The sequence below is a fragment of the Sarcophilus harrisii genome, chromosome 6, assembly GCF_902635505.1.
Source record: "Sarcophilus harrisii chromosome 6, mSarHar1.11, whole genome shotgun sequence".
Lineage (NCBI taxonomy): Eukaryota > Metazoa > Chordata > Mammalia > Dasyuromorphia > Dasyuridae > Sarcophilus > Sarcophilus harrisii.
Window position 1 is genome coordinate 234,624,926 of NC_045431.1, and position 14,206 is coordinate 234,639,131.

Below are 14,206 nucleotides of genomic sequence, written 5' to 3' on the forward strand. Positions count from 1 at the left end.
TGGAGCTGGCTGCTGGGCAGCTGCAGGTGAGCCCTGGGAGACTCAGCAGGCACCACTGACCTCCCCCAAAGAGAGGCCAGAGGAGGGGGCAGGGCCTCCGGCCGGCTCGTGCGCCTCTGATTTCCATTCTGAGGAAGGCTTGGGCGGCCAGCCGCTTGTCCCAGCTTGGTCTGGGCTCCACCCCCCCTCCCCTCCTCCCCTTAGAGGGGGAGCTCCCCCAGGGCCCCCGCTGCCCCTCTGCCTGCATTTGGCCCCTTCTGCTGAGAGGGGGCGCCGAAAAGCTCCGCCCTGGTTTTTAACTGTGGATTGGGGGAGGGAGCTTGGCCCCTGTGGACAGGGCGACTCTCACTGGGTGGGAAGTGGGTCCAGGGGCCTCCGCCCAGGCCCGCCCTCTCGGTGCCCAGGTATGGGGGTGGGGTGGGCAGGCCCTCCTTTCTCTGCCTCCCCCCTCCCCGGCATGGGCAGCGCTGCTCAGCCCGGCTCCAGCTCCAGTGCGTGGCCCACAGGAAGCCCCTCCTGGGGGCGGGCGGCCTGAGCTCCTGCCGCTGGACCAAGGTGGACAGGGGCCTTCAGAAGCAGAAGGGGCGGGTCCCGGGACAGCGTTCGGGACTGTTTGTGCCGCTGACTGCGGACCCTATCTGCACTTATTAGGCGCCTGCTGTGTGCCAGACTATGGGTCCAGGGGGTGAAGACACAAAGACAGCCAGCAGACAGGGGAGCGGACAGCTCTGTGGCCCGTGGGCAGGGGGGACTATCGGGACTGGGCGGAGCCAGCGGCTGGCAGGTCCTTCCCGAGCCCTCCTCGGGCTGAAGGGATCCTCAGTGGCCTTCGGCTTCAGAAGCCCATCCCTTCATCCCCGGGATGGGCCTGTGCTCTGTCCCTTAGTCCGTCAGCACTAATTAGGTGCCCGCTGAGTGTCCGGCACCGCCAAAGAAAGCCCTGTGGGGCCTGTGACAGGGCCGACGGCCTCGGGCCATGGAGGGGAAACTGAGGCTCAGAGAGGGGAAGGGGCGGATCTGAACCCAGACCCCTACTCGCATGCGCAGCTCCCTCCCCGCTCTGCCTCTCGCCTCGAGGCCTCTCTAGGTAACCAACCTCCCGGGCCCGGGGCTCACGCGGCCTCCCTCGCCCTCCGACCTGGAGGGGGCGCTCGCGGAGCCCGCGGCAGGGTGGGAGCAGGGCGTGCTCGCGGGCCTGGGCCCGGCGGGGGCGCGCACGCACGCGCGCGTCTGGGCGGGGCGTGCGTGGCCGGGAAGCGCGTGACCGGGGGCGTGCGCGCGCGCTGCTGCTGCTGCTGCTGCTGCTGCTGCTGTTGCTGCTGTTGCTCCCGCTGCGGAGAGGCTGAAGCGGAGGCGGCGGCGGGAGGCGCGGGCAGAGTCCGAGAGCGGGCCAGAGACGCCGCGCCCAGGCTCCCTCCGCCGCCATCATGCCGGCCGTGTCCAAGGGCGATGGCATGCGGGGCTTGGCCGTGTTCATCTCGGACATCCGCAACTGTGAGTGCGGGGCGGGGAGGGGGGAGGGGAGGGAGCCGGGGCTGCGCGTCCGCCCCACCCCCACCCGTACTAACCCCCCCCTCCCCCTCCCGGGGCCAGGGCTCATCCTGCCGCTCCCGGGAAGGCGGGAGCCCCGCCGCGGTCCCCCCGGATCCGCGCAGCTCCCCTCCCCCTCCGCGGGCCCCCCGCCCTGGTCTGCACCGCGGGGGGCCGTGGAGAGCGCGGTCTGGGCGCGGCGGGTGGGGGGGGGGACATGTCGGGGGAAGGGCCTCGGGGAGCCCCGCTTGCTCAGAGCCCCCTGGGCTGGGGGAGGGGGAGAACGATGGAGTGGGCGGGGTCTGGGCCCAGTGGGGGGGAGGGGGCATCCAGAACCAGAACCCCCCCCCCCCCGCGGAACTCCCCTCCGACCCGGGGTTCTTGGGAGCCCCGCGAGCTCTCTCTGAGCCTTGGCCCTGCTGTAAAGTGGGCAGGAAAGCGCCGGCCCGCGCTCAGCTCAGCCTCGGGCCTCTGGCCTTGGGGGGGGCAGAAGGGCTCTGGGAGGGGCCGGGAAGGCCCCGAGCCTGTCCCTGTGACAGCTTTTCTGGGTCTCACTCATAATTTAAATTCCTCAGAACCGGATTTAGCAGGTCCAGGAACCCTGGATTCCAACCGGGTCCTTGCCGCTTTCCCCCTCCCTCCCCTCCCCCGCCTCAGTTTCCCCTTGGTAAAGTGTCTCCCCATCTCCTTTCCCGATGGGGGCCTCCCTGAAGCCCCTGCGGCCTTTGTTGTGCTGGGGATTTTCAGAACTTCACAAGAAAATGTATGGGTTTGCCCGGGGCGGCCCGGAAAAATGACTGAGGAAGGGCAGGCGGTGGGGAGGGCCCCAGGCCCCAGGCGCCACAGGGGGCAGCCCTCCCCTCGGGCGGGAGGCGGGTCAGGTCAGCCGGCCCTTGATCCATCCGGGCGCCCCCAGGCCTCCTCCCTTTCACTTGTCAGCCCAGGCCCTGCCTCTGCCTTGTGAGAACTGCCCCCCCCCCCTTCCTGCTTTAGGGCCTCGGGGACGCCGGCCTGCGGGGGTGACAGCCAGCCCTGTCTGAGGGGGAGGGGGTGTTTTAAATGAGCTCTGGGAAAGAGCAGGCAAATGGAGCCCCCGGGAAAATGCCCGAGCTTTTGCTTTGGTGGGTTTGGGGTGTCCCCCCCTCCCCCCCAATAAGCCCTGAGGGCTTGGGGGAGGCCTGGGGCTACTTGGCCCCCGAGCCTCCCAGTCAGGCTGCTGCTGGCTGGGTGTGGAGGGGAGAGGGAGGGGGGAGGAGAGGGAGAGGGAGGGGGCCTTCCTACCCGGACTGCAGGGGGGCAGAAGGGGGTCTCCCATGATTGCGGGGCACAGTGCTGGGAGGGGTCCTGCAGATTCAGTTTCAAGACTGCTGCCTTTGGGCCAGGGCCTGGGGGTGGGGGAGGGAAGTGGAAGTAAATGAGTGACTTTGGAAGGTGCAGGAAACTTCCCAAAAATGGAGGCAGCCGCCCCCCCCCCCCCCTTCCCCTTTCCCTGGAAAACCAGGAAGCACCCTCCAGATGCCGGGCTTGGGGCCAGAGGGGTCACCCCCTGCAGGAACAGCAAGTGGAACTGCCCCCCCCAGGCTCCCTTCCCTTCCACATGTGTCTGTGGATGTGGTGCGGTCATTTGTCTTTTCTTTTTGTGGGAAGCTCCTTGGAGCTTAGATAGGCCGATGACTGGGGCACCCCCTCCCCCATGGGGGGGTGAGAAGCTCCAGCTGAGTTTCTTTGCCCCGCCCTCCGAGGAAGGAGCACATTCACCGGTTTACCTGGGCATTCGTTGCCCCCTTACCCCCTTAGGGAAGCTGGGGCCTGGACAGGCTGGAGAGCCTTTCTCTCCAGGTCTTCTCCCCTTCCTCAGGGGATTCCCGTCTGGGCTGGAGAGGCTCCTCCACCTTTGCTTCCGTTCCGGCAGCCCCAGCTCCCCATCTGGTCATAAGTGACCCAGTCTCGGACCAGCTTCTCTGCCCCCCAGAGAGAACTGCAGCAGTGTGTTTTTTAAATGGACGGCAGTGAACACTAGGCCTGGTGTGTGCAGTGCAGGTACGGCCAGAGCAGAGCTTCATGGGAACCTCCCGCTGGGCTGGCAGATGCTCTGAAGCCGAGGGAAGGGCCGCTTCTGGCTGTTCTACCGGGAAAGCCAGAGTGACCTCTGCCCTTACGCCCCCAAGAGGCCGGCGATTTGGTTGGAGGGAACGTTTGTTGCTACTGGGGGGCTTCGGGGGCCTTGGGAACCACAGGCCCGCTTAGAACAGCCCGGGAGGCTTTGGACCTGACGCTGGCGGAGAGGCTGCTGGGCAGGCCTGTCACGGCGGGGGGCCTTGAGGGACCCCTTTTGCTAGGGTCTCAGTTTGGCTGATTTGTTGGAGGGGGCCGAACAGGGCCCAAGGGCCAGGCCTAAGGGATGGCCAGAGCTCTGAGGTGAAGGCCATTGGAGGCCCCCCATGGCAGAAGCCCCCCCGACTCCTCAGGTGTCCACAGCAGCCTCGGGACTTTTGGGTGCTTGGCATGAAGCACAAGACTTTCTTTTCTTTTTTTTTTTTTTTTTTTTGGTGGAGGCAATTGGGGTTAGGTGACTTGCCCAGGGTCACACAGCTAGGACATGTTAAGTGTCTGAGGCCAGATTTGAATTTAGGTCCTCCTGACTTCAGGGCTTTTTAAAAAGGAGAATGGTCGATGATTTTTTAAGTTTACAGAAGCTGACCTCTGGCCCCTCTGGCCCCTCTGGGCCCTCTGGGCTGGTTCGGCCTTCTTTGGGAAATGGCAGGGGCTGGCAGGAAGGGGAGGAGCTTCTCAAAGGAGGCCAGTGTTTTCTTACTTTCTTACCTTTCAGCCTCACGAGACCTAGCCTTTGGCTGCCTTGTGCTTAAAGCTCTCGGCTGCGCTCCAGGAGGGCTCCCCTTCAGACCCCAGGCCTGCGTGCCGCATTGTCTGGCTAGACGCACCGTGTACGTCCGCTCTGTCCCTCTTCCTGGAAGAGCCTGGCACCTCCCTCTGGGACTCTCCCAGCCACCCTGCAAAGCCCGGCCCGGGCCCTTCCCAGCTCCCCAAGCACACAGCTCATCCTCTCCCTTGAGGTCAATTATCAGCCTCTCCTCAGGCCCTTTGTTCTCCTGAGCCCCTGGTGCCATCTTCATCCCTAATTGGCTGCTAGACATCTCCAGGATATCCTGTCCACAGCCAGCTCGTTATCCCTTCCTCTGGCTCTCCTGCCGGTCACCTGGGGGCCTCCTCACTCTCTCCCGCCGGGAGGCTGGGACCTTGCCTTTGGACGGCCGAGCCTTGCCATTGGCCCATGGCTGATGCTTGGGCCTTGCCATTGGCCCTGCAGCTGAACTTTCTGGAGTGATGCTGCCTTAAAGTAGAGGGAGGCCCCGGAGGGCAGGGGGGAAGCGGTTGCCGGGCACCTGCCGGCACCAGGCTCCGGGCTGCTTGTTTGTTGACTTCACAAATAATCTCTCATTTGATCCTCAGGACACCTCTGTTAGGTACTCAGAGAAACTGAGGCAGGCAGCGTGATAACTCTCCTTTTCTGTTTGTTCCTGGCCATGTCCTTTCTAGAGCCACACCTTCCCTCCTGCTTTTCTCTTCTCTGCCCCTGGGGCCACCCCCTGGTAGCTCCGGCCCCGCCTGTCTCCCCATCTCGCTTGGCTGCCGCCAAAGTGTCGTTGTGACCACCACCCTCTTCCCAGTTTGGTTTATTCCATGGCTGTTTGCTCTGGGATCAGCTTTCTGCTCGTTGCTTGGCCCTGCCTCCCTTTCCAGCCGCCCCCACATTGCACCCCATGCCTCCTCAGTTCTGTCCCCGTGCCTTTCCTGCCATGGAGCTGCCCCGGCTTCTTCCAAGATGTGGACGCTGCCTCCTGGCAGAGGCCCTCCCTCCGAGATGCCCGGGGAGGGGGGGGGGGCCCCGGGGGGGGGCCCCCCCCCGGGGGGGGCGGGGGGGGGGGGGGGGGGGTGTTCTGCTCGGAGCTCCCGAGGGCGGGCAGGCTTTTGGCCCTGCTTCACGCCATGGCCAGCACACAAGTAAACTCTCGAGGACTGAACGACTTGATCGTGGGGGGCATGTTGACTTTGAGGTGCTGAGGGTATCTCCATTTGGAAGTTGGGGTTCGGAGCTCAGGAGAGCTGCCATCTGGAAGGGAAGGGGGGAGGGCGCTGAGATCACAGAGGGATGAGTGGAGAGAGAAGGGGGCTGTAGGCTTGGGGAGCACCGTGCAGCTCCTGGAGCAGGTCCTCTCGGGGCCGCCCGTGGAGCCCTCGGTGGGCTCCGAGTTGTTTCCCTTGCTCCGCCAGCGAGTGCTGGCCGGATGTCTGGGCTCCCTGGGTCACTTCTTGGGCCGCCAGTTACTGTGTCCGGCTTCCACCCCCTTTGGGGGTGCAGCTCTGCACAGTGGCCATCCCTGCGCTTCCACGGGCTCTCCTAGCGGGACATCTGTGTGACTCACTTCACTAACAGATTGTTTTCCCCAGCACTGTCATATGTTCGCTTTGGCTGGTGTGCGGCTTCATCCCTCTGACTGGGGTTCCTTGTTGCCTTCCCAGAGCTTGATGGGATCCTGAAATGCCTGACAGGGCCCTGCTTTTCTCTAGAATATTCCTCCAGTGATCAAGGGAAGAAGGGGCAATTTGGGCACGGGCACCGGGCGGTCTGGGGGCACCAAGCTGGGCCTTCTGCCGTGGCGTGTTTCCTCTTTGTTCCCTCTTGGGTCACAGCCTCTAGCAGCTTGAGCACATTGGATTTAAATCTATTTAAATCAAGATTAGAAAGTCTAGCCAGGAAGACACAAGTGATTAGTTGACCAGAAATGGCTTCTTTAATGCTGAAGCCTCACAGCTCTGGGGAAAACGTGAGGGGTGTGTGTGTGTGTGTGTGTAAACACAACCTGCTCATGTCCTTTAGAATTTCTGCTCAGATTAATTCCATAACTAATGAAATGAAAACAAGTATTTATTGATTGGGTCCTATCAGCCTCCAAGCATTTATCCTCCTTCTAAGTAAGTACTTGGAGGCCTCTGGGGTTACAAAAGCTGCTTAGTTTAAAGACTGGAGTCACTCTTGAGAAGAGAATGAAGTCCTGAGCTCTGGGTGAGAGGATGTGGGTCTCTCTCCATGCCCCCACGGATCTGGGGGCCAGAAGACTTAGTCGTTAATGGAGGCCTGGGTAGAGTCTCAAGCCGATCAGGGCTGTGAGCTGAGAATGGAGCTTCCTTAAGTGCGGGGATACGCTGCTCAGGAACCTGTTGCGCAGTGTGCCCAGGGGTCGGCTCTGACCTTCGCTTGCCCATCGCACGTGTCTGGCTGGTGCCAGATGAAGTTTTTTTTCTCCTACTCCAATTCTTGCATCTCGTCCCTCCCCTTCAGGCTTCACAACCTGCTTCCCCTTCAAAAATGCTGCCTACAGAAAACTCAGGCCCTGCTCCTGCTGTGCTAGAATTTTGAAGGCTTCCCGCTTCAGCTTCATGCCTCCAGGTGCTTTGCCCCTTCATCCCTCCTCCCTGCAGTTGCCAGTGTGGTAGGGAAAGCACAGCCTCCCCCCCCGGTCCTGATGCTTACCGCAACAAACAAGTATGGCTTCTGTTGGCCTTTTCCAAGAGGCCTGCACGGCCTTGCTAGCCTTGGTTCTCTCTTGGATCCTGCCACCTGTACCCCCATCTCCTGCTCACTTCCCTTTTCACCGGTGGTAGGAGTCTCCTTCTTTACCCTCTAGAAGAGGGGAGGTTGGTGGCTGGGACCCCTCCCCTCTGAGGGTTACTTGTAAGTATCTCCCAGCCGGGGGAGGGGAGGAAAGGGGGAAAGGCCTCCCTCTAAGGGTTATTTTGTATCTGTTAGCTGCCCGGTGTCCTGCTCCCTGAGGGATACTGTATCTATCAAGTGGGTTTCCCTCTGAGAGTTACTTTGTACTTATTGAGGGGGAGGAGGGAGTATTCCTTCTAAGAGTAACTTTGTATCTCTTGCCTGGGGGGGGGGCAGGGCTGGCCTTCTGATGGTTACTTTGTATCTATTGAGGGGACTTTGCTCTGATAGTTACTTTGTATTTGTTGGGGGTATTTGATTTGTAGAGTAGGGACTTTGGGCCTAACATACTAGAGGGTCTTAAAGAGTCCTTGTGGTCACTCTCTTGGTCCTCTGCCTTTTGGTGACTCCATTGTCTGTTGCCATCTTCCCACTCCTGAATTTCCCCATATTCCTGAAGTCCTGATCTCCCTTGGAAGCCCTCGGCAGCACCTCTTCTTCCTCAAGCCAAACGGATCCTCTCCTTTGGGTCCTCAAAAACTCTCCTGTATGTGTCATTGTCATTGTCTCCTGTTCCACCCCCCACCCTGCACCGAGACTTAAAGGTAGGCTCCTTAAGAGTAGGAATTGCTGGGGGTTTTGGGGGGGGTTGTACTTGTATAAAAGCTTCTGGGACAGTGCTTCACACATAGTAAGGACTCAATCGTTGCTTGACTAGGAGACACATGAATCCAGGGGTAGTGATACAGACAGATGCTTGGGAAGAGTAGTGGAGTGGGAGGGAAAGCCAGCCCCAAATCACCACATTGATTTTGGATCATTCGCTTGTGGGGGACGGAGCTGAAGGAACCGGGGTCACATTTCTTTGGCTACTCGTGGATGACAGGACCCGACTGAGCCCCCCCCAAAGCATTTCATCCATGTTATCAGGAGTCGGCCCATTTTGTAGCTTTGGGAAAGCAAAAGGGAGCCTTTCGAAGGCTGGGACTCTCTTTGACCTCTTTGTATCCCCAGCCTTACCACAGTGCCTGGGACACAGCAGGCACTTAATATGAGTTGATTCCCACAGATGAACAAGGGAAGCTTAAATTGGCTTTTTGGCAGGTGAGTGGCTCTTCCTGTTCGCTCTCCTAGTTACAAATTGCAAGGGTGATCACCTCCTGTGTCATTTCCCAAAGTAGAATAAATGGGTCTGGGAGAAGGGCAGTTTTTTCCCTTCCGAAGTGCCAATTCTTCCCTCTGTGGCCCTTTGAACCCAGACCCTGCTCCCCACATTGCCTGCCTTGAACCCCTAGGGCTTCCTAACCTGGAGGGTACATGAACTTGGGGTGGGAAAAAAATGACATTTTCCTGTTCACTGATCCCCGGCTGACCTTGAGCCTTTCCTTCAATTCTAATGTTAACTGTTTTCTCTGGAATCTGCATCCCCTTCCCCACCCTCCATTTAAAAAACAAATTATGTACTTAAAGCAACCAGCACCCAAGCCTTTGCCTTCCCCTCCTTGGCCACTTGAGCCCCCATGTGTCCCTAGGGGGGAGGTGATGGCTGAAGGCTTCATGAGGCCCTGATCCCTGCCCCTTAGATCTCATTGATCACGGGGCTCACACCAAGTGTTCTGTCCCTAAATCTCAGTCTGTTCACAAAAGTCTGCAGAATTGTTCCTGTTGCTGAGGTTCTGCTCCTTCTCTATGTCAGTTCGAGGAAGGACTTCCCTGAATCTCTGAAGGCTTCTCTCCTCTCACTCCTGTGGGAGACCGCACACAGGGCCCCTGGGGGCAGCCCTGCTCTGGCTGATAACAACTCTGGCTAGACTTGCCGAAATAGCAGGACCCTAACTCGCAAGCAAGCGGGGCGGGAATAGTACACGCAGTTTGAGATTCCAAATGTCTTTCCTCTTGTAGTGATCCCATCACTTGCCGGCCTTTACCGGCCATGGGAACTTGCCCGTTGCTTCCCCCTTCCCTGGGATTGGGGGGGGGGGGTCACTTGGGGGGGTCAAATCCACTAAGTTCAGTTTTATCTTTAGTAGAATTTAAATAAAAATGGTGGATTTTAATTGTCACCCAAATCATGCTACAGATTTAAAAAGTAAACAGTCGTTAAAAGCTCAGTTTAGGGCTGTCTTCCCCACCCCCACTTGAGTCATTAAAATAGTCGAATTGGTAAATGTGCTTTCAGCGTCCCTGTAGCCAAATCCTTGAGCCCCATCAAACCTTAGCGCAGTGCCTGGGACACAGTAGGCACTTAATGTGTGCTACAGCCAACCTGCTGTTTACCCCTCGCTGGCCTCAGCCCACAGGCTCACGGGGCCACAGAGAGAGCCAGGTGCCTTTTGCCTGCGCTTCCCGGCCAGCAAACAAGTTGCCTTCCCGTGGGGAGGCCTTAGAGTCTGTCACAAGGGCCGTGGATACATCCACAGGCGTCCTTTATGCCCCTGGAGGGGACGTCCTCGCCTCCAGTGAAGGGGGAAGGGCTGCTCAGAGGGCGCGCTGGCCTGTGGCGGCGCCCAGCGTGGCTGGCAGAGCGTCCCTTGCAAGAGGGGCTGTTTGTGTTCCCAGCACTTCTCCCAGGGCCTGGTGCTAGCAGTTGCCTCCCAGTCCCTCCTGTGACTCGAGGAAGGAGGGAGACCTTGAGCTCTGGGCCATCTCGAGCTCTGCTTGCAATATCTTTTTTTAGGCCACTTATACTTCTCTTTCCAGGAGGCAGCCAGGGAGGAGTCACAGGACATAGAGCTCTGGGCCAGGACTCAGGGAGATCCGAGTTCAAATCCAACTTCCACCATGGGCTACTTGTGTGACCAGTCATGTCCCTCTCTGCCTCAGTTTCCCCAGCTGTAAAATGGGGAGAATAACACCTCCCTTCCTTTCCAAGGGTGTCGTGAGAGCTAAGGAAACTATTTTGAGAAGCTCTTAGCAAACCTTCCTGGGTCTAGGAACGCTCACAGTTCTTGTAACAAAGAACCTGCCAAAGAGGCTACACCTGCACCTCAGGGGCGGAGGGTCCTGCCCGTGATGACGGGGAAGTGGTCTGTCCGGGGTGCCCGAAGCCAGGAAAACGGGAGAGCCTTCTGCCGCATCCCAGGAGTCTGTTGGTGCAGGGAGTGCCCCCCAAAGTGGGCTGGGCTCCTGTGCTCTCTGGGCAGCCCAGCAACCCCTGGACTCGAAGCCCAGCAGGGAACTTCCCAACGGAGTTTCCCGACTTGGAGTCCCTGAAACAAGAGCTCCATCGGTTGACCTTTAAAGCATTACCTAAGGCACCTCTTTCATCAGACTTGCTTGAACATTATTAGAGTTAATCTGAAAATCTACTAATTACACTGTTTGTCTTCCATTACTAGGGTTTTGTGCCCAAAGGCTGTAGTAAAGGCAGTTACGTCATCGAAGAGAAATGGTTTTTAAAAGGTAGCTGGCTGGCTGGAACGCTCGCTGTGGGGGTTAGTGCTGGAAATCTGGGTGTCTGCTTGCCAGAGCTCTAGGGCAAACGGAGACAAGTTCTTTCTGCTTCTCCTTCTCCTCTTTTCTCTGTCTCTTTCTCTCTTTGTATTTCTCCTTCCTTCCTCCCTTCCTGCTTCCTCCCTCCCTCCCTTCCTTCCTTCCCCGACTCTAACCCTAAATTCCTTCTTTCTTCCCTTTCTTCCTTCCTTCTTTTCTCCCTCCCTCTCTCCTTTCCTTCCTCCTTCTCTCCCTCCCTCTTTCCCTCCCTCCCTCTCATCCTTCCTTCCCTCCTTCATTTTTTCCCTCCTTCCCCCCTTCCCCCTTTCTCCCTGTTAACTGCAGCCGAAGAGAGTCATCTGATGAAATGTATTCCCATCCAGGGGAGTCCCACGAGCCCTTAGTAAGTGCCATGTGCCAAGCAGGTGCTGAGCTCTGGGCTTTGTAACCCAAGGCAAAAGCCGTCTCCCTCCCCGCTGGGCCTTGCGCTTTAGCTGCGCGGGTGCAGCTTCTTTGCCACATTCTTTGTTAACCGGGAGCTTCCCTGTTCGCAGTAAGGTTTGCTGAGCTGGGATCGTTGTGAGGGACCAGGCCCAGGTTCTACTGGAAGAACAGAAGCTCAGGTAGCCGGGCACCTTCATAGCGCCGAGGCAGAAGGCAGAGGGTCGGGGACCTGGTTCTCAGAGAAGGCCCGGCTTGGTCTCTTGGTCCTTTCACTGTGGGACTCTGAGCAAACCGATATTGGAGTGGAGAGGGTGAAGGAGGAGGCAGATCCTTGAAGGGTTGTCGGCTCCTTCGGAAAAAGTGGAGACTCTGCCTCTCCTCTGTGGCGTTGTTGCCAAGGCAGCTTAGTGACACTGGCAGTGAGTGCCCGGCGGGCTGAGCCAGGGAGGCTTCTGGCCGTTTTCTCTTGCTGTCAGGGACCTCGATGGTGCCCTGGGGCTCCTCCCCCCTCCCTTCTTGGAGCTGCCCGAGGACGGGAGCAGCAAGAACGCACCCTTTGCTCCTGGGTGTGTGAGGAAGGAGGACTTTGAGCTGTGGGAAGGACGGAGCGCTGGGCAGATTCCTCCTGCTTGGCTCCTTCCCAGGAGGGACCCGAAGGGCCGGAGGTGGGGTCAGAGGCCAGAGAAGGGGCAGAGACGGAGGCTCCGCTCAGGCCTGGCAAGTCGAGGCTGCTCGGCTCCGGGTCGGCGCTGGGCCCTGGATGAAGGCACCAGATTCAGTAGCTTTGGGTTCTCCAGTGCCCGGGGGCAGCCGTAGATCTGGGCATTTCCTCACTGGACCGGGGTGCTGGGCTACGGTGGCCAGCTTCTGCCCTGTGGGGGGTTGGGTTTGCCTCCCGCCCTAATGGGGCGGGGGATGGACGTCACACAATAAAGCTTGAGGCGGTTTTGTGGACTGTGCCAGTTGTCCTTTTAAATTAAATTTTGTTCTTGAGAGGAACTCTCTTCTGCCTTGTTTCCTTCCCCTCCCCTTCCCTCTGTTGAAAGATAGGAAAGTGATTATACCAATCCCAGGAGACAGGACATTGCCCTTAACTCCCTAGTCCCCGTCCAGAGCCTTGGGCCCACTGCCCCTCAGCTGCTTTTCTGGCTGCCTTTGGGGTGGGCAGGGGATTTTTTTTTTTTTTTTTTTTGCTTTAAGAAAACAAATGTCCAGTTTGGGGGGACGGGTCAGTGAGACATACATGTTCCTAAAAATAGATTTAATTGGCTTAAAAATTGAGTCGTTGGCCATTTTCTTTTTTTCTTTTTCTTTGCTGAGGCAATTGGGGCGAAGTGCACACAGTTAGGTCAGATTTGAACTCGGGTCCTCCTGACTTCAGGGCTGGTGCTCTATCCACTGCGCCACCCAGCTGCCCCCTCGTTGGCCATTGTCAGTCGTTTTCTTCACATCCTTCTCATACTGCCTTGGACAGGACTCTGGGGAGACGTGAGACCGCAGTTCCCTTGGCCGGTGACTGGACTCTTCTGACCTGGGGCCGGTGATCATGTTTAGCGGGTTCCGGTTTCAGTGACAGAGTCCGAAGGCCCTTCTTTCCGAGCCAAGCAGGGAAGGCTTTTGACTCTGTGGGGAGTGGCCTTTGGTTTAGAAGGTCAGAGCTAAGCCACGTGGGGAGAGGGGAGAGAGTGGCCGAGGAGCCTGACTGCAGGCAGAGCCAGTTGTGACCGTGTGGGTGCCGGCATTGCCTCTGCTTGAGATGGGGTCCGGGGGGGGGCCCTAAGGATGTGGGTCTAGCCTGCTCTGCTTAATGGCCAGACGCTGGGGGCGGGGCGGGAGCGTGAGTGTGACGGGTGCATTACCAGGGTGCTGGGCAACAAACGCACACTCACCGTGGGCTTTTCCTTCTGTCCTCAGTTTGAGAAATGCATTGTTCAGTACTTGGGGAAAGGAGAACGTGTTTATTAAATGCCTGCTGTGTGCCAGACACATGCTGAGTGCTTTATAAATAGCTCATTTGATCCTTTTAACAATCCTGGAAGCTAGGGACTATTTTTTGTGCCTTTACAGATTAGGAAACTGAGGCAGACAGGTCGGCTGATTTGCCCAGGGTCACCCAGTTAGTAGGTGGCTCGATTTGAACCCATCTTCCACACTCCGGGTCTGGTTCTCTATCCACGTTTTTTTTTTTTTTCCCCCTAAAGAATTTCCTTTGATTTATCTTGGTTTGAAGTGACATTTTTCATGATGGCAGCAGGGTCTTCTCACCTGGCGCGCCTCCAGGTCCAGGGACTGGGTTTCAGGGTGTGAGTGGCCCTGGATGGTGAAAAACGACAACCTTTTCATTTTTCCGATTTGGGTTTGAAGTTGAGCGTTTCTCCCGGTCAGGGATGCAGCGTAAGCCTTCGTCTGGGCAGGGCTCCATCCCTCCAGCCCCGCGTCCTTGTGCCCACGGAAGGGGATGAGCTCCTCCTGCCTCAGGGAGAGAGCCAGCAGTGACCTTGTTATCTGGGGCAGCCAAGCAGGGCAGGGACCGCGTTCTCAGTTAATCTTGGGAGCAGGCCGGCCACCTGTTTGTCGCTTCCTGGGTGGGGAAATGCTCAGGAGACCCGAAGGCCCTGGGAGGGGGACGTGGGATTGGGCAGTCGTCGCTCTCTCCCGTTGGGTCTTGCGGCAGTATGTGGGCGCCCCCGCCTTCGTTTCTGGGCAGGAGACCCAGGGCTGAAGGGAAGGCGCCAGGAGGATGACCATGTAGGCTTTCCAAAGTGGGTGCCCACTTTCTTCCCCCTCTCCCCCCCCCGAGGATGAGCACAGTTGCCACAGGGCTCTGATTTAAGAACCCCCAGCAGCTTGGGTTGGCCCATGTTGGGCGGGACCTGGAATTCCAGGGCAATTTCCAGGCCCTTGATGTTCTGTCTGGCTTTGCCAGCTGGGTTAAAGCTCCAGTGTTCGAATCTTGCTCCATTCGGTCTGCGTTCTTTGGGGACGGCCACAGAGAGCCACCCTATAGGCCTTCTGGCTGTGAGTCTGCGAGCTCCTATTTGGAAGCCGTGGTGTACGAAGCCTTTA

At 58.5% G+C, this 14,206-nt stretch overlaps 1 protein-coding gene across 4 annotated transcripts in view; it reads left to right on the forward strand.

Annotated features, from left to right (window-relative positions):
- Positions 1-1,247: 1,247 nt before the first annotated feature.
- Positions 1,248-14,206, forward strand: part of AP2A2 (adaptor related protein complex 2 subunit alpha 2) — a 51,337-nt gene continuing 38,378 nt past the window's right edge. For 2 of the 4 annotated variants that reach the window (XM_031942511.1, XM_031942512.1), the window contains exon 1: positions 1,248-1,494. In XM_031942511.1, coding sequence (XP_031798371.1) covers positions 1,428-1,494 — 67 coding nt within the window. In that variant the 5' untranslated portion in view covers positions 1,248-1,427. The remainder of the gene's footprint in view (positions 1,495-14,206) is intronic. The other 2 variants (XM_031942513.1, XM_031942514.1) reach the window with 1 other exon arrangement.